The sequence below is a fragment of the Melopsittacus undulatus genome, chromosome 3 (assembly GCF_012275295.1).
Source record: "Melopsittacus undulatus isolate bMelUnd1 chromosome 3, bMelUnd1.mat.Z, whole genome shotgun sequence".
Lineage (NCBI taxonomy): Eukaryota > Metazoa > Chordata > Aves > Psittaciformes > Psittaculidae > Melopsittacus > Melopsittacus undulatus.
In genome coordinates this window covers 20,414,355-20,434,375 of record NC_047529.1, presented here as the reverse complement: position 1 = coordinate 20,434,375, position 20,021 = coordinate 20,414,355, and the positions used below count along the sequence as shown (strand labels likewise).

The 20,021-nt window shown below is 41.4% G+C and overlaps 1 protein-coding gene across 1 annotated transcript; it reads left to right on the top strand.

Moving 5' to 3' along the window:
* The first annotated feature begins 1,767 nt into the window (after nucleotides 1-1,767).
* On the top strand, nucleotides 1,768-19,791 carry UBXN2A (UBX domain protein 2A). Its single transcript, XM_034060736.1, has 7 exons — nucleotides 1,768-1,900; nucleotides 5,105-5,158; nucleotides 6,581-6,713; nucleotides 8,491-8,600; nucleotides 10,068-10,208; nucleotides 15,274-15,438; nucleotides 18,208-19,791. Exons 2-7 carry the CDS (start codon nucleotides 5,118-5,120, stop codon nucleotides 18,485-18,487), a joined length of 870 nt encoding a protein of 289 aa, XP_033916627.1. The 5' UTR covers nucleotides 1,768-1,900; nucleotides 5,105-5,117; the 3' UTR covers nucleotides 18,488-19,791.
* The last annotated feature ends 230 nt before the right edge of the window (nucleotides 19,792-20,021 follow it).

Sequence of the window (20,021 nt, the reverse complement as noted above, 5' to 3'; positions counted from 1 at the left end):
GTAAGAAAACATAAAACAGTCCAGAAAATACAAAACAACCTTCTGAAGTTTTACCTAGGGCTTTGTAAATTACTTGGACTTTTCAACAGTGGTATGGTATGATAGTCATTTTAAGTTCTAAACATATAAAACCTCATTTAATAGAATCCATAAGTAACACTTGTGACAAACAAGTGCCTTCTATCCAAAATTATCAGTTTATTCAAAACATTAAATCCAGGGAGAACAGAATCTCAGAAATCTGTATGTTTAAATAAGACTTCATGTCTTTTATACCAAAACAAAGGGCAAATTTCTTATTATTTTCCCTGAAGATTCACAGGTAGGAGCTGTGATTAAAACTTAACAATTAATCCAAATTGCCTTCTAAAGACTTAGTGCATTGTGATGTACATGAAAAAAGAGGAAGAAATTTAAACTGTCAAGGGTCAGATTTTACTTCTTTTACCCACCTTTACTGAACTCTGAGACTAAGCAACTTATTTCAGTGTTTTTGAAGAATGTGATTGTAATTGTTACAATTAATAGATTGTGGGAATAGGTCCCACATGAAGGCGACATTCAATGGAAGTATCACCTTTGATCACACTTGTAAATTCACAGTGGATTTTCCATTAATTAATATGAATTAGCTGGTTGTGGCTGTTCAGTTTGGGTTAATTCTAAATGTTTCACAGTGCACCACTAATCATTGAAAAAAAACCCCCAACCTTTATTGAAAAGCATGCAGGTGCAACCCATGGATCACCCGGAATCTCTGCTTTCACTCCACTCCGTGAATGTTCCCAGGCACTAACTGCTCTGCTGCGGTGTTTGCTTTGGATAGCTCCTAGCACCACCACCCACCCCGCCAAGTAGGACTTCTCCAGGGGCCCAACACACCTCAGAATCACAGCTCCCAGCTAGCAGGGCAACTCCGCCAAATGCTTCTTGCCTTCCTGAGGATCCTGTCTCTTTCTCTCCTTTCTAATGTACCCTGGGGAACTCGGGGGCTCTGCTTTCCAACCACCACGCTGCTCTTTTGTCCTCCGTGCAAGGCCTTGGCAAAGCCTCTTTTCACATATGTCAACACTCGCCCTTAATTAGTCCTTCCAGCATAATGAGGCATTCCATCGCCAAATGGCTCAGTGTGCGGCTGTTCCAGCCGTCGCACGGCTGGAAGGACAAAGGGCCGGGCCAGCTCCGCGCCAGTGCTGCGGGAGCAGCCGGGCAGGCCAGAGCAGAGGTGTGGGCACAAGCCGGCTGTCACAGACACTGGCCCCATTCTCTGCTATTGTAGTCGCCGCTGAACGCTGCGGTTTGTCCGCTGCCCGTGCACATACAGATGTATAAACTCTCTTTTGTTCTTCAGCCAGGAGGGGAAAACTGCCTTGGCAGTAGAACGCATTGACTTAGCAGACAAAAGTCTACCCGCGCCTCACGGGTGACAGCAGCCCCGTACTCAGGGTCACCGGCCACGGTTCTGAACAAGGTTGCTGTCTGGACATTTTGTCCCCTGCCCTCAGAGAGGGGAGAGGAGGGCCGGGCCAGGATGCAGTGGGCCGTCAGTTCTGCCAGCCCCTGCCGCTCCCGGGAGGACAGGGCAGGGGAGGATAACCACCATGGGAAGCTACGCTTCGCCCCGCACGCCCCTCCGCACCCCCGCCGGTACGGGTCCCCACACCGCCCCACTCCAGACGCTGCGCGGCCCTCCCCCGGCCCACCCCCCGGCATGGCAGCCGAGGCCCCGCCCCTCGGCGCTGGGGGCGGAGCTTTGCCCCCCGGCCCCGCCTCGCCCGGTCCGGGCGGGGGCAGCGGCTGTCCCGGCCGTTGGCGGCCGCGCGTGCGCGGTGTGCTGCGGGACACTGGCGAGCTGGCGCGGCGGGGAGGCCGGTGTGGGGCTGTGGTGGCGGCTGGCCGGGTGAGTTGCTGTGGGGCAGAGGCCGTGCTGGTTGGGGCAGCGCGTTTCGCCTCAGCCGCGCTTCTGCCAGTCCGACTGGGTTTGAACTTTGCCCGCGGCCCCCCTGAGGGGAAGGGCGGGATGAGCCTTCTCGTTGCTTCTTCCTCGCCGCTTCGCCCCGCTCCGTCGAGCGGCCCCGTGTCCCGTCCCGCGCGGGGCGAGGCGTCAGAGCGACGTCCTTCGGCGCAGGCAGGGCAGGCAGGGGGTTGTGCCCCTGGGCTCTACTTACTCCGCCTTACAGCCCCGCTATGGTCTGGTCTCCTCTAGCAATGCCTCAGGCGCCGTCCCCCGCGGGGCCGCCGTGAGCTGCGACCGGTGACTTTAGACACTGGCTTCGGCAGGAAGCGCGGAGCGTTGCCCGTGCGGGGCTGGGCTGAGCGGAAGAAGCCCGGCCTGGGCACCGGCAGCGCGGGCAAGCGCCGGTGAGGCAGCCGCGGGGTGGGCAGGTTTCTTTGCAAAGTGCTCAGCCCTTCCAGCCAGCTGGGTGGGGGCAAGAGGTGTGCTGTGGTTTTACACGGGCTTATTGGTCACATTGAGGCCATTAGGTTTGATGTTTGTCTCGCTTTTAATTTGCGCTGGCAGTTTCTCTATAGCTGCTTGTTTATTTGTCGCACGGTAAAACGCATTTTTCAGTCATAATTTCTACGTGGTGTAGTGCTAGACTGCGCTGTGCTGTAAATAGCTTTCAACTTGAGAAGTTCACTTTCTGCCAGAGTTAGTAAGGCAGGCTTTCATGAGGCCCGGGGCTGTATTTGCTTGACAATTCCTGCCCTTCAGACCGAGGAAAGCATCAAAGGTAGTTTCTGTTTGCTTTTCTTGCATTAAAATAACCGGATGCATGGGCTGAACAATACTGAGCGGAAAAATTTCTGCAAAAACTAGTATGTCTGTAACGATGTAGGTGAGAGCTGCTTCTTTCCAAGAACCATCTATAAAATGTCACTGAAGGGTCAGCAGCCTGTTCCCCGTGGAGTCGGTTGCAGGGCTGGAGCTTTGGCTGATGGAAGGCCTTTGGGGCTGGAGAAGCTAATCTGAGCTGGGAAAGGCCAGGAGTATCCTCCCACAGTTACTAGATGTGGCTGTGGTGGGCTGCTGCCAGCTTCTGCTGCTTCCACCTCCAGAGATTAAATTTAAAATGCAGAAAGTTCCAATCTGTGATACTTTTTATTACTGAAAAACTGTGTACCCAAACTCTTAATGTTTCAAGTGTCACCTAAGGATGACTGTCAGAAGTTGGCAGGAGAGGTTGGTTGTGCTAGTCGGGTTGGCTTGTTGAAGTGCTTGCAATGCAGTCTGATCATTATCTTCTAATGGCTTTTTGGTCATAATAAACGTCAGGATGCTGTATAGGGTGATTTCTTTACCTTGATACATTAACACAAATGTTTCTTCTAAGCGTAATTGCTGTTGTACTTTAGAAGGAACAGTGAATTTCACAGCTGACCAGTTATGAATATTGTTCATGCACATTTGAGGCCAGCTTAATGTAGCAAAAGAATTAATTTGAAGAGCTGCTTCATTGTGTCTGTCTCTTTTAACAGCTCTGATGACATGTCACAGGGAATCAACAAAAGCAGATGGCTGGAGGTGGCTCTTGTTGCTTTGGGGAGTACTCTGTTGAGTAGCGAAAGATAAGAAGATAAGCACATTAACACAAAAAGTACTTTCTGCTAAAGTGTGTTAAAACTTGAGAGCAGATTGAAAAATTGTATTTTTAAGCACATATATTCGCTATACTTAATACTGAAAGTTCTTTTTTCCAAGTACAGGTACAAATTTCCAAGTACAATGATCAGATATGCTTATAAAGTCATAATGTACCAGCACAGCCTCGTAAGTGTAATGTTCTGGCAGAACATTCAGGAGAGATGACTGTTCCTTATCTTGTGTGACTTATCAAAGGTGTGCTGAGAATAATGTTTTGACCTAATATATAAGAGCATTGGTTATGTTGAGGGCTGCCTAAACTTAAAACCTGTTATGGACATATTTGTTGACTGTTTGGCCATCTTGGGGGTTTCCTGCAGGCTGATTATATAATACGTTCCTACAGAAGGTGTCTCACGAAGATTTAACGGGTATCAACCTCCTAAGGAACTTGAATTAGTACTGAATAACTGAATGGCTTTTCTTGCTAGTGCTGTAGTGAATATTCTTTCCCCTTCTTCATCTTCTTAAATTAGGTGTCAAGACCACTAAAACTTTATTTTAGTCTCACCATGCTTTTCAGAACAGTGGCTGTTACTGCTTGCTTTGACACTTAAGAGCTGTGCAGAATGTCATTACTTCATTCCAAACATACCAGGAGCAGAACATCATCTGTGTAACCTGTACTCATCAGTCTTCAGGAGTAACTCTTCAAACACAGCTGCAGTTTAAGATTTATGTTCTCCGGGGGGGGGCTTTTTCTAATTTTAGAGTGATTTTGGGTTTTCTGTATGGATTTTTTTTTTTGGGGGGGGGTTATGTCTCTGGCTTTCTGTGACTTTCTGTAACTTTTTTTCAGAGAGCTCAGAACTGAGTGTAATGAGATCAGTATGGCATTCTGCATTTCTTTGACTCTGCAGACTAATCCTGTAGTATATTTAGTACTTGCAAAGCCAGATTTCCCTTCCAGCTAAACGGGAGACCAGAAATTCACAGTTTCTGGGATGCTGCACCAATATGTTGAGGTATGGTAGGAAGCAGAACCTGACAAATGTTGCACCTTTTGATAACACACACTATCGAGATGAAGGTCATTAGAATGCCTGCAGTAGCAATGCAGTTTTTCTGCAACTGTCTCAGTGTGTGAAAAATCAGTGGCGTTTAAAATCATGTGGCTCAGAAAAGGCATATGATATTTTTGCTTAGCATAAGTAAGGGCATGTATTTTCAGTTCACATTATTATTGTGGAATTTATTTTGTACATTTCTGAAAAAGTAACCTTCCTTTTGAATATCTGAGACAGCTGCATGGTTCATGTGTCATTAAATTAGAAGCTGCAGGAAAACAAAGAACCATCTGGGGACTTGGTGGGGGGCATTTGGAGGTTTCTTGTTAAATGTACTCAACCCAGGAAAAACTGTAGTGTTTCAGCTACAAAAGGGTGCAGAGTGTGCTGGGCATTTTATATAATGGTTATAGTTTGGTGTTTTTTTAAACCATCTTCTTTTCATAATTAGGTGAAGCACCAGAATGAAAGACATGGACAATATCAAAACTGTCAAGAAAGAATGGTAGGTGCCAGTTCCTCCCACCCCCTTTTTCCTCTTCCTTTGCTATTACTGTTTGAGTGTCCTGCTGTGACTTTTCAAACTTTGTTAATTTTTTGTGTTCACCTGCTCCACATACATTAAAATTTAAAAAAAATGTTTTTCTAAAAGATTTTTTACATACTTGCAATGTTTTTTGAGATGGAAAAGGCTGCGTAAATACTTGTATTTAAAGTAGAAAGGCAGCCTGCAAAATGCTAACTCTGTGCATCTCTGTATTTGATATGGAGGTGTTTGGTTTTCCAGTTCTTTTTCCAAGGTAAATCATTAGTGAATACCCAGATTAACATTTCAAGTTTCTTTTGTTCCATTAGGAAACTAAAGTGGGGACACCCCATGTCTGAAATCTCTTCTTTCAGGCTGTTGAGTTTTTCTTTTGTTTAAATATGTTAATCTGTAGGGATTTTTTAGTAGTGCATAGATGCTCTGCAAACAATTCCTTTTTATGCAAATGTATCTAATTACCATTCAAGTAAGCATTGCTGCCCTTGAATTCAATGCAGTTTTACATAAAACTGGATATTTGTCAGGAGCTGCGATTTTTTTTCTCTTCTGAATTGCTTAAAATAGACTTTTCTGAATCTCCAATAGGAACAACTCCTGCAATGTTTACCAAAAGCTGCATAATCCTCTTACTATGGAAAGGATCTAAACTGAAAGATAGTTATTCATTCAGGTTGCATATTTCTGCATTTTGATTGGTGAAAATCGAGCAGAAATGGCTGTCATCTGTACAGTGTTCTACAAAATGATGTAGTTGACGCACCTTTTTTAATATCCTGGCAGTCTCCATAATACTGAGGTCTTCTATTTCATTTCTTCAGTGTGCTCAAGTAGTGTTGAGTTGATTTTTATTAAGTTTTCCATATGTACTTTCAAGGACATCAATGATGATTCTGTGATGGTGATGGGGAGGTCAGGGTAGGAGTGGGGAATGTAAATCCTCGGGCAGTTTTCTTGTATGTGATTTTCAAAGCTTATGGCAAAGGAATTCACCCAAGCCTGTACTGTGGAAATGCTTTAAGGAAGGCCTTTTGCTGGTGTGCAGTTACATGTTTGAGGGTCTGAATTAGCAGTATGAATCATCTAACTTGCGTTCCTTGCGCTGATACCAACTTTAGAAGCTTCTGCATAGATGAATTCATCTTTCCTATTGTAATTCTTTAACTTGTGCTTCTGAAATGCAAATAGTAGCAGTAAGAGATTCATAAGAAGTTTCTAGAAAAGGCACAATATAGAGTTGACCTGATGTTTTGTAACAGCTGAGTCACCTGGGTGTGAGGAAGCATCCCTTTTACACCTCTTGGTACTGACCTTCTAGGGTAATTGCTTGTCTTCTAACCTGTTATCCAAGGGTTCATTTTTACTTATGCCTTTGTTCTGCAGGTGTAAATCAGGAACCGATGATCAGATTTTGAATGGTACGGAACAAAACTGTGAATACTTTGTAGATAATCTTTTTGAAGAAGCTCAGAAGGTTGGTGCTATATGTATGCCCCCAACTACAGTCAAGAACCAGGTAGGCAGAGAAGACAAAAATACTCATATTTGAAGTAACAGCACTCCAGGGTTACCCCAGAAAACATGTTAGAAGTCCAGCAGCCTCATCCAGTGCATCTGTAAATAAGTAAATGCACGTGGGATTTAGCAGGAAGAATATCTCCCATCTCTTAGTCAGCGAGGCCTATGCTTCAGTGCTTCTGGCTCTTACTTATAGTGGGTTTAGTGTTGTTCTAGGACTTACACTGGCATAGGCTAAGGCAATTCTGCTTTATTAGTAAGAGGAGTGAGCTGATCATGAGGTGCAAGGAATCATGACAAGTACTGTTACATAAGAAGTTTAAGAGTTGTAGCTTTTTCCATCTAGAGGCATAGCCCAGATTTTTTTTATTCTCTCTCATTTGTATAGTTGTGGTAGTAGTGGAATGTTTACTATGGCTTGTATCTCAGTGATTCTGTCCTTTTCAGATTTTTTTGTTATTCCCCAAAGACTGGTCAGGGGCTGGAGAAACAGCCATGTAGAGCAAAAATATCAAGGAGAAATTTGCAGTCGGCACTGCTGGAAATCATGTTAGTGGATCCAGGAAATTGCAGTTCTGAAGTAGTGTTCCATGGCAGTACTTCTGTCAATGTCTAAATGTGCAGTTGGTGTGGAATAATTAGTTTATGTTAAACTCGCAAACTGGCTTACTGTAGAGGAACTCTCCCATGATGAGAACTTCCGTAGGCATAGGTGCCATAAGACACAAGACTTAATTTCATTTCGCTGAGTGCTGTGTGCCTTTTTGACAGACTACTCAACCAAAAGAGAAGGTATTTTCTTCAGCAGTTTGCCCATGCTGTGTGTTCTATCATCATCAATGTGTTTACCAGTCATCTTCTAAGAAGTTAAACCGCAAAAAAGAAAAAAAAAGATTAAATTGTCTAGTGTCAAGCCTAGTTCAAGTTAATTTCCAGCTGAGGTGAATTCTGCGTTTGTACCTGCTTTATATACCTCACATGCAGCCAAGTATCCATCAAGACAAGGTTATTTCAGGGATCAGACCTTGATGATCAAATGCTCTTTAAATGGTGTGATGCATAAATATGAAAATGTAATCCCAAATATATCCATGTTAAATTGAAGAAATTTTAGTGAATATTGCAAAGGCTACAAGTTAAAGTAGTGACTGTTTTCTGGCAAAGCTAGTAAGCTATTGTGAATTTTTTTTCATTACCCTAATACCAATGCTTTGAATATACCAGGAATTCCAGGGTGATATAAATGTATGACTGTCTGAAAGTAAATTTTCTGATACTTGCTGCATTTCCTGAGTGAAAAGCTTCTGCATGAAGTATTTCAATGCCTTACTTGCAGAAAATCCTCCTGAATGATTAAAACAAGGATTTACCCAAATAAATCCCCAGCTGGACTATTCTGGTTGCTGGTGTTCGAACACCAGGCATGTGTGTGCTCTCAAATTAGCTCTTGAAGAGTTGCAGCTGGCTGGGATATTCCAGCTCTTTTTTTTATTCTTTCTTTTTTTTTCCTGTTGAATTGAAGGAGTTCCTGACATAGGGAAGCAAAATGATTGGGTAAGGTTTATTTCTAACTCTGATTGACACAAGATATTTAGAAATGTCACTTACCCCTTGCAGTTGTTCTGCCTGCTGGCACAGAGCTGAAACAGATTATAGCAAGCCTTCTCTTGGTATTTTTAGTCCATGCAGTGGATGATTTACAATTATAGGGTACTGTGGGTATACCAAGCTGTTCTTACATCAGTGGTGTTATGAGAATTGCTCTTACTTTATAGGTTGATGTAATCATTAAACTTTGGAAAAATGGGTTTACAGTAAATGATGGTGAACTTAGAAGCTACACTGATGTTGCAAACCAGCAGTTCTTGGACTCCATAAAAAAAGGGTGAGTTTTGTGTTCTTAATCAGCCTGAGTTAGTGTGCTTTGGATATCACTTAGCTTATGCTCTAGGTTTTTTACATAGCTGCTTGGCTTTGCTGCACTGCAGTATCCCTGTAGGAGTGCAGGCCGCCGCCTGACTCAGTTCCTGCAGTGCTAATGGCTGTTTTAACATCAACAGGTTTAATATAGCTTTCAATTGCAGCACTCATACAGTTGCTGATGAAATAGATAAAAGTGAGTGTTAATGGGGGGCACAGCAGGTACAGAATGAAATAACGAATAAATCAGAGTACCCAGTAAGAGCTACTCATCAATGGTACTTTGGCTAACAAACTCAATGCACAAGTGGTTTAGCATTTCTGGTTTTATGGTCTTTGTTTCCTTTTTATTGATGAAAAGCCTTAAATGGGCACAGTTTATCCATATAACATCAAGAAACTCCAATCAGTCTTAAATTTCAGACAGCTTTCCCAGTCCAAACTTGCTATCTCAGTCATTTGTGGGTAGCAGTCCTACTGTTATCCCCTTGCTATCAGGATAGCATGATTTCTGGTATTTGCTAGTGTTTGCAATGTTACTTTAAAAAAGCAGGTTGACCATACAAACCAGCGTAATTTTGAGCCTTTAATTTGTAGTCTGTTTCCTTACCCCATTCAAATGCAGACGCAAATAAAATCTTATGAAGAATATAAAGTAATAATTCCTTTTCAAGTATGGGAAACTACTAATCCATTATAATTTCTGTATTTTGCATACTTTGCTAGCCCATCAAAACCGCTATTTTTACACTCTTTCTCCTCTGTAGCTGTTGCCTGTGTTAGTTGTAATAGCAATTAACTGCACTTTTTAAAGTGCTTTGTTTGCTTTGTGTGCATGCATCAAAAGTTTGCTGCCTTTCTTCCACTGTTTGCTTGTGAACATACTAATTACAAGATGGTTCCTGAATAATGGTTGATGGTAGAGGAGCACTTAGTACAGCCCTGTGCCAGCTGAGCCCCACCACCCAAAAATGTACTGTCTGCATCAGAGCTTATAGACAAAGGCATTGTTGTGTTCTGCTTAATGCAAATAAAGCATTACTGAGGTGGTATTACTACACTAGAAGTGTAGCTGTTGGCAATGATCTAATTTTTAAAAGCTGAGATTCATGTTTATTTGTAATTAAACACATTGTGTCTAAACTCAGTTCTTTCTCTTTAAAAGCCAATTGTCTTTTCTCTTGTTTCATTATGGGGATAAAATAATTGAAGTCTTTGCTGCAATGTATGGCAATACTGAACTTCCTGCACATCACATGCTTTGGAGTGGCAACTGCTGAGTAAATTTAAACATCATCCAACTTGCATGTTAATGTCTTTATTATTTGCTTTTTAGTTAATTTGCAGTTCAGGGACTGTAGATACCTATTTTGTATACTGAAAACAGGATATACAATGTAGCAACTCTTTTTATGACTTTTTTTTTTTAAAGGGAACTGCCTTTTGAGCTACGGAAAGTTTTTGATAAAGAGGAGGTAGACGTGAAAGTGGAAGATAAAAAAGATAAAGTGTATTTGTCATCACAAAAGCCAGTGTTTCATCCTTTTTCCGGACACGGTTACCGATTAGGAAGGTGAGTAGTCTGACGTGATCTGTGACTGAGTAGCTGAAGGGAGCTATACCTGTGGTAAAGGATCTCATAATTCAGGCTAGAGGTGAACTCTGGAGTTCTCTAATCCAAGCTCCTGCTCAAAGCAGGATTAGGTGTGGGAGCAGATGAGGTTTCTCAGGCTTTTATTGAGTTGGACTTTGAAATTCTGTATGAGTGGAAGCTGTGCAGCCTGATTCAGTGCTGAACTGAATGGGAAGGCATGAGGACTACTGGTCCTCATGGGAAAGAAAATTTTCCTGTGTCGATTCTGAACGTCTCTTGTTTCAGTTTATGTCCACTGTGAAGAGCTTGGCTCCCTCCTCTGGATGACCTTCTGGTAGACCCTGGCAGGCTCCTCTTAGGTTTTTGTCTTCCAGAGGCTGTACAATCTCTCCTCATCCAACCTCTCCTCACAGGGCAAATAGTCCAGCCTGTGGCTATCTTGGTGGCCCCCATGGAACTTCCTCCAGTTTATTTTTATTTTCGTTACCAAATCTGAGTGCAGTATTTAGGTGTGTCTAACATTTTGCTGCAGGTGTCCCTGCCCATGGCAGGGGGGTTGGAACTAGATGATCTTGAGGTCCTTTCCAATCTTAACTATCCTATGATTCTATGATTCTATGATTACTGGCTCTGACAATCTACTGTTTGCTGGTTAATACAACCAGGATACTGTTGGCTTTCTTTATTCAAGGTCTCAATATTAACAGAACTGTTTCCAGCTGAAAGGCTGTCACTGTTCTATTCAGTGATTTAAGAGAAAAGAATCTCTTTTAAAGCTGTATGTGCAGTACATTTTGCAAGAAGAGTGGAATATGACAATCCTATAAAATGAAGTAGTAAGGTTATTTTGCATTCTCTTAAAATTTCTTAGTATTTAACCATATATTTATTGCAGTAAGACATTATACTGTGTTACAGCGATCATCTTTTGTTTACTCCCTGAGTCTCTTATGGTTGATAAGTGTCAGCCACTAATGCCAGTGCTAAAACTTGGCTGGATTTATAACCAGACAGTACTGTATTTTGAAAGGCTGTTGCAGAGGGGCAGGCCAGGAATTCATGTATTTGATCCCTGTGACTTTTGCTTCCTCCAGCCAAATTATATCTTATACATAGCCGTGTGGTGTGAGACTTGCATGCCTGTAAGAGCAGACTTCAGCCTAGGGAACAGAACCCATTCAGTGACAAGGAGCCTACAGGAATCCTTCACAGGTGGGACTGCCTAGTGACCTGCTGGGTGGCTTGGCAGATTGCAACATGTTAGGTGAGAAGCTGTTCTGATTAAGCAGAAAGGTCTTTTTGCTAAGGCCCAGTGCTTACTCTGAGGGAAAGTATGACCTGGGTAGGAACAAATGAAGCAGCAGGGTAAGAAGATAATAATGTGCAGAATAAGAGACTGATAATAGTAAAGGATGAGTGGTTCCAGGCTGCCTCAGAGAAGTATCTGTGTTATCAGATTTATCCATTTCTATAGCACAACCATTCAGTTGCTGCATGCTTGAGTAGATACGGTCAATAGGGAAAGTCTTCCCTTGAGAGATGGATTAAATGCTGCAGGACTTGATTTTGGTAGCACTGAAATCCTGAGCAAACAAGAGTCAAGAGCTTAACCTTATATAACAGTAGACCTGTATATAGCAAAAGGAACTGTCTTCAGTGTACTGAGTTTCTGCTGCTAACCATTGCTAAATGGGAGGGTGTTCTATTGCTTGTCATGCTCGGTCATGCTTACAGCAAGGAATGATCTTGCTTCCCAGAAGGCAAGTTAGGCTTTGGAAGCATACTGTTCTGTGGATTTCAGTTGGCTGGTCGTGTACACTGAGAAATCCTGCAACTTGCTCAGTTTTGTGTTTTTTTTTTTCTTTATGGACTAGGTAAAATGCCTTTTTATCTACTCTTGCTCCAGTCAGTGCTATGCTATCAGAGCCTGTCCTTTAAAGATTAGTACATACTTTTGCTGATGTTGGAAACATGATCTGTAAGTGCTCTTACTCAATAAACTAGTGCTCACTTCCTGATGTTAATAGATGTCCATTGCATATGCTACTCTTTCAGCAAAAAGCTTTGTGGGGAAATAGTAGCGGTGCCAAGACCTGTAAGAAGTTTTAAGTTGTTTTACTCTCTTCCCACAGTTGCATTTGTGTGCTTAAACAGAAATGAGACATATGACTGAACAGTTTACTTCAGTTTATGACCCAGTTAAAGTTCTGCTTTACAAAACCATTTTTTTTAATAATCTATAGATTTTCTGCCAGTGTTCCCAGGCGGAGGGATTATGTGGCATACGAACCACTATGAAACGGTCTGTTGAGTGGCTCATTATAACTTTTCATAGAGGGAAAAATGGAGGAACTAGAAATACAGTGGTTGATATAATTTATGAGCTTGATCCCTCTCTTTGTTCTACTGGAGAAACAAATGAGACTTATTTTCCAGTGTACCTTATGAACCCATATGATTGATTGATGGCTTGGCTTCACGAAAGAAGATTTGGGAAGGGCTTGCCCACACTTATGCAAGCTAGCTAGGCCCTGGCAGATGATCCCATATAACTAATAGATATATTCTGATTTGTCTACCGCCATTCAGCTGCATTCAAGAATTTGGGATTATAACAAGATTTGTGACTACACTTTTCTATTCAGCTTATCAATGCATTTTAAGGACTGCCTCAGAAGCATGTTAATTAAACTGTTGACTGAAATCCCTTGTAGCAAAGTGGCCTTGCTCTATAACCTCATTCGGGTAGAACACTGTGTGCCAAGCTTCTTAACCATTAGTCACAGTAAGGTATGATACCCACCTTGGGTTTCTTATTTTTAGAAAATTGACAGGAGGCTCTTACGTGTCTTCAATTTTTAGTTCACATCTTCTTTGTATAATCTTATAACAGAAATAAGCCTTTAAAAGGGGTGATAATGCTTTGATCTGAGGCTAATAAGAGACTTAAGTTCTTGCTTTGTGATTTTGGTCAAAACTCCCACCACTAGATGGTTTTATCTGTCAATATGTGTCAGCAAAGTTATTAAGTATAGGAATGTTTTAAACCTTGGTGAATATAGATCTTCTGACTTTATCTTGCAGCTTCACTTAGTATGTTGCCTGCCATTTCAGACATACATGCTATTGAAAGAATCGTTTTCAGTGCCTACCACAAATTCTGAGATGTGACTGTGAGGGAAGTTGTTTTGAGAATGACACCAAAATCCGTATCCATTTGAGGCAGTTATGTGAACTACAACTGTGGCTAAGCTACAGTGTAGTTGAGCCCAGGCTAAAGCAGCTGCCTGGCAGCTGCATGGTTGACTACCACTCCAGCTTTCACTATACTGGGGTCAGCTGGTGCACACATAACTGCATATGCATCAGTGTCTGGACCTGGAACTGAGCGCCAAGGAACTGATAAAGTAGACAGCAAACGCTGATCACTGCTGGACTGAAGAAGGGCTTAAACTTTTGTGGAGGTTTTTTTCTCTGCTTACAAGACTGTTTAACAGTGTTGATGGTACTCAAGTGTTTTTTCCAGATCTGGAGGACAGGTAGGTTTGATTTTGTGTTTGGGTCAAGCATGAACAGAGCCTGGGTGTGAGATAAGTAAATTGGTAGAGGTAGGTGGATAATAGTAAGTCACCTGTACTTGGAGCACCAGGATATTATACAGATGTGCCTCTTGGAATATGTTCATGCCAAGTTCTTGTGCCCCAGCTGATTTCTGTGTAACACAGAAGAGTTCTGTGCTTCTCATCTGCTTCTAGTTGCAATGAACATCACTTACTACTCACTTAGGAATGAGATTCCTTGAGTCTCATTCTTTTTGCAGAGTTTCAATGGAAGAAATAAAAAGTGCCTCTACTGGCTGATACCCTGGAAGTGAGAGCACTTAACTAGGCAGTGGGTCATAAATTTTTTAAATACCTCAGACTGAGCAGGACTTTTGAGCCCAAGACTTTATTAGCCTGAATATATTAAGTCCTTAGCCATATTTGTTTGAGTAATAAATTTGCTGTGATTTTTCTACTTTATGATTAAGACATATACAAGAACATAAGGATGCAAAGCAGGTGTAGTATTAAGACTGTTGTTCTGTGGCCACTGGTTACCAACTGCTCTCTCAAGAAACAGTATCTCATCAATTTTCTGTAAAAAGAGAAAGCTTTTCAGTAAACCACCGTGAAGCGTTTGTGTAGTTTGTGACCACAGCTGAGCTCAGAAGAAATGGTAACTCCTTAAATCACTGCTATTGTTTTGCGAGCAAACATCTGGTTATACTCACGTGGGCTGAGGATATGCCTATTGGATCAGGTGATTACTTAAACAGTACATGCTGAACGAGCCTAGTCCTGGGAGCAGCAGTAAACTCTAGACATTTCTTCAGAATAAGAATTTTTGCCAGTAATTTATTGGTTTTGAGACCACGCACTTGGACTGAGGTCCCTGTATTCTGTGAAGTCATTTTATGGATCTTTGCCCTTGTGGTAGTGACTTGGAAAAAACCCAAAATGCAATGCTGTGTGCATCAGGCTGGATTTTTCATATGAACTCAGTTTCTCTGATAGGTGAGTAATGCTTCTAAGCTGAAATAGATGCTCCTGGGGTCTAAACTGAGGCTAACAGCATTCACTTAAATTGAATTACTGTAATCACATTACAGTGAAAATTAACATTGAGTATGCAAATTCAATACTCAAACCCCTTAAAGTTTCACCTGTGTGATTAGAGTACAAAAAACGCACGAGGAATGTTCAGACTGTTTTCTCTCTTGTGTATTCCTATTTAATCCTTTGATATTTAAGTTCCCTTCCATCTTGTAAAAATGTTTAACATGAGCAAACTGAAATTCTTTAGCACGTTGAAGTCTTCAAGAGAAAGTATTGGCATACGGTTTAACAGAAAAGCTGACATTTATGTCAGTATTCCTGTATTTGTTAGAAGTCATCAATGCACCCTGAACAGGGCAGAAAGCTCCAGAAGCAAAGATCTGGAGGGAGGTTCAAGCTCATGTAGATGCACAGAAGTGATAACGTTATCTGGCTTTTCTTTTCAGTGCTACTCCAAGGATAATCTCCAAAGTAAGAGATGATCATCAAGGACCTGACAACAAAAGGCACCTCCCTTTAGTACCCTTAAACAATTTGGAGCCTATCACTAACATCCAGATCTGGCTAGCTGATGGAGAAAGGATAATTCAGAAATTCAATGTTTCTCACAGGTAAGATTTATTTTAGCACTGTCATAAGCATTTGCATCTGACCTGCTTCTCTTATGCCTGTAGGTATGAAGTCTCTAATTTCTGTGAATCGTCTTACCTCCTCAGTTCACATAACACTGGACTGCTGTTCAGCTCCATCTAGAAAACTGCCTTTCAGATGTTAAGAAATCTTTTAGCTAATGAGAGGAGCATAAGGAACATGTGAATTGATGTTAACAGATAGCACATAACTGAGCATAAATGAAAATCTGAGGCAACTGTAGGAGTTGTTGGTAGGTTAGTGGAAGTTAAGGTGTATGTATTGCTCATTACTAGAGGAAACAGCTTTTTAAGATTACAGATCTCTCACAAAATGACTACACCTGGAGCAAATTCCTTAGCAAAAAGTTTGCTAGTCACTGGGTACAGGCAACACCACAGGTAGGAGCTGGAGGGTATGACTCTAGGGTTGAGCCACAGAAACATTCTGGGAGGATCAAAGTCAGTGCACTAAGCAGTGGAGGTTCATCACTGGCACATCAATGTGGACACAGTAGAATGTATGCAGTGTGTTTAATGCTTAATTGGTTAAATTTCCAGCTCTCAAAGAGGCTTATAAATGGGGATTACATAAGAAAATATTGGCACAGCATATGTCTGCAGGAGCTTTGAGAAAGTAGGATTAACTGTTTAAATTGTAGATCTGCTGTCTTTAGAGACCTTTCTCAAATTTGTAAATTAAGAAGTTACTCCAGTACTAGACAGTCACATCAGAGAAAGGATATGTTTCCTGTGCTTCTCCATGAAGCAATTTAGAAGTGATCATAGCTCTAATACAACCCAGGCTGCTGTCAAGGTAAACTGTGGTTGTCTTTGGCTGGTCAGAAGAAAAGCTCATCAGCTGAAGGTTAACGGCTATAACTTTTTCTGTGACTTGTACTAATTTATTACCGCTAGTGGCATAAGGTATGAACTAAAACACTGTTGCAATATACTGCTAAATGATGAACTGCTATTTCAGCTATAAATACTTCACTGAAGGGCTTAATATCTTAATTATCTCAGGTTTCACACATTTAGGTATATTTAGAAGCTTTTTGTCTTCATGGTAAATAGCAGTTTAAACAGCTGCTAAGTGCTTTTGGAGGATTAAAAAAAAAAGTGAGATAAGCAGAGCAACCTTACTGATGTGATGCTCTTTTTGAAGTAGTTTGAAATAAATACTCCATCATAACCTGTCCTTTCATCACAAGATCAGCATATTTGTGCTACAGACAGTATTTGAATATGACCTAAAGAGAAATAGGAGGAAATCCCTCTAGAGTCCAAAGCCTTAACCATTGTGATTGTATATGTAGCACTCCTTTCCATGGAGAAGCAGAAAACAGTCAACTCTGTTAATTAAATTATAGGTCAATAACCTGTAGCATATATGTATATTGCAGTGCCAGGGTACATAGATTACTTCTACCCTTTTACAAATAGGGTGTGTAACTGCTACTTTAGATAAGACTTGCTTTGTGATGAAAGATTGAGGTTACAGCATTGGGGCTGTAGTATGGGGAGTGGAGGAGACATGAGAGTAAAGCACCCAGCAGAGCAGTGCTGTAGGAACAGCACACCTAGCACTGTCTTGAGTTGAGCTGTGTTCTTCCTTGAGCAGTTGTGAAGTTAGTGTGACCCTAGAACATCGGCTATGTAGCCTGGACAGGAGCTTGTCCATCCTAAAGAATGTAGCTGGCAGCCAATTGCCTGAGCTGCAACTTTTATATCATGCGTGTAGACGCCTGTAAATGTCAAAACCAAAATCTATCCCTGCTTGAGGTTTTTCAGGCTTTAGGCCCCTAAGACCAAGCACTGTCTCTTGATTGAGGCCTGCATGCACAGGAATTAAAACCTGGCTGTATCTGGCCTAGTAAGTATGGCTAAGCCATGAAGGTCATCTGTGCTGTCTAACTGTTAGGATGGTTTTGCCCAAGCCAACTAGCACTTCCTCAAGCAATATCTAGGCTTGGTTTGGATCTTAGCTCAGATCACTGAGTATTCCAGGATGCAGTAAACCCCACTGGCTAACTTACGCGTGGTGGAGAGGAAGGATGAGTTTGATAATTTGTCAGTAGCAGGAAGCTGACAGGTGGCCTCAGGATGGGGGAATGACCATTGACAATGTTTATTTTACTGGTATAGATGTATCCTGTCATCTTCATTGTCTAATTAAATTGGTCAGTCCTGACTTCCATAGCAGAACCTTGGTCTTGCTCACTTGTTGCAAGGTTCTTCACAACAGGCAGATTGAATCTGTAATGAATTCACTGATACACTTGCTTGGGTTGAAGGAGACTGTATTTAGACCTAGATAAGCTATCCAGACAATTTTTGCAAACCTGTTTTTTTTTAGTGTTATGATTCTGCTACATGTACCACACACTGGAGGCATGTTTAATTCTAGGTCTTGGCTACAGAAACCTCAGGTAAGGGCTCCACCAGCTGGTTAAGAAATGATAGGCTTGTGTAACTACCATCTGAGCCACAGGGAAACGTTTGAGTGCTCAGAGTAAGATACTCATCCTTTTTTCCTTGGGAATGCTCTCAGAGCAGGTGAACCTTGGTTGTTGCCTCCCAAGTGGATCAGGCACTTTAAGATTCCATTCATCCACTCCTCCATTTCTGCGCCATCAGCTATTTCATGAAGAGGTTGTCTCATTCTCTTCTTGTGGTGACTGTGTTGTGCATATGGTCTGTATTGGCAGTGGAGTGCTCTAATGCTGAGTTCTCTTTCTTTCTTCTCAGAATAAGCCATGTCAGAGACTTCATAACAAAGTATCAAGGATCAGAGGGAAGTATCCCCTTTACGCTGACAACTTCGCTGCCATTTCGAGAGCTGCGAGATGAGACGCTCACGCTAGAGGAAGCCAAGTTGCAAAATGCAGTTGTTGTTCAGAGACTTCAGAAAACAACTGAACCTTTCAGGCTCTTAACGATGAAAACACCTGACAATGACTATAAAACTGCTGCTACACCCAATGGACAGCTCAAGAATGAGCAAAAAAACACTATTAAAAGTACATGATCAAATTGGCTTTTAACTGGCCAAAACCTGCATGCAGGTTGGAACTAGACAAAACCAAAAATGTAACCAGCAATATCTGGATGCACTCTCATCCTCCCGTACTGTGCTCTTAGAGAGCAAAATTTGTGCTGTGCTATCATTTGCTGTAATAGAAGTATTTTTAACTAAATTTGGTGGTTAGAGACTGGCTATAATGTAGCAGAGGTAACTGTAGAACAGGTCATCCCTAGAATTTCCTTAGGTAGAAAGCTTCTAAGTTCTTTAGTGAGTATATTTAAGTGGAACAGTTCTCTCAGACTTAATTACTACTGACAGCACCTTTAAAGGAACAAATGGTATTTATTTTTGCACTTTGGACAGTGAGACTGAACCGATTGTTTCACTTACATTTTAAAGTAAGCTGCTGCAGTTTGCATTCTTCTCACAGTAACTTTTAGGCAACAGATGTTCAGGGAAGCTCACATTTGAACTCTTATCTAACTTGTAAACCTTCAGTATCTTCAGGATTTAACTTCTTCACAAGATCTGCAGTGTAATGTTCTGTCACGTCTTCACATGGTGGTAGGTGCATGTGTGAGAAGATAGAAATGAGGTAGTCTGGCTCATACTGCATATGAAGTGCCTCAAAGAGAGATCTGAAAGAATTGTTATTACTAGTACTAGTGGTAGAGGGGGTTTCTGCCTCTCTCGTGCTGCTACGAGTGTCTTAGAGATTGTGATGTTAAACTACCTAGCTCATTAGGATAGAAATCCACTTTTATAGCCTTGTTGCACAAAAACTTAAACTTTTGTGGAGATAACCATACAGAATAGTGGCTTAGACAGATGTAGTTGGCTTCATACTATGTATCTGCCTGTGTCCTGAACTGAGACAATAATTGCATGTGGCCAAGTTTCAAAGATGCTGAAAATCCTTATTTGAAAACAGGTTTCTTTCCTTTTCCCCTCACTCCCCCTGCCCCATTTCCAACCAAATTTATTATTTTTGTATTCATGTACTTGACGCATAAAATCTGTAGCCAACTATTCCATGTTTTGCTAAAGGAGATATCAACATAAAGATTAAATATTTTGTACTGTGTTTGCCAAGTAGCATGTGGGTTTGTGAATGGAACTAGAGTCTCTAGTAAGCTTTCAATGAATGTTAACTAGTCTGTGCTACCTATGCAAACAGATGATTGTTGGATTGTAATTCTTTTGCATTGTAAATGAAAGATGGGTTTGAGATTTCCTGGTTTTGTTCTAATTAGAAAAATTATATAATTGGACTGACTTGAATTTCATAAAAGTTCTGTTAATTCAAACTAGACATGTGCTTGCTTCATTCCCAGGAATGTAAGAACTCTTTCGTTTCATCATCTCTCCAGGTATGTTTGAGGGCAGTAAAATGAAAGACAACTGCACAAATACCTATTCAATGTATTCAGAAAGCAAATCTCAGAAACCTATGTAGTTGACTGTTCTCAGTGCTATAAAGTTGATGTGCTGCTGTGTCATTCAGGTTTATGTAGCAAATAATCCCACTTGACTCCTC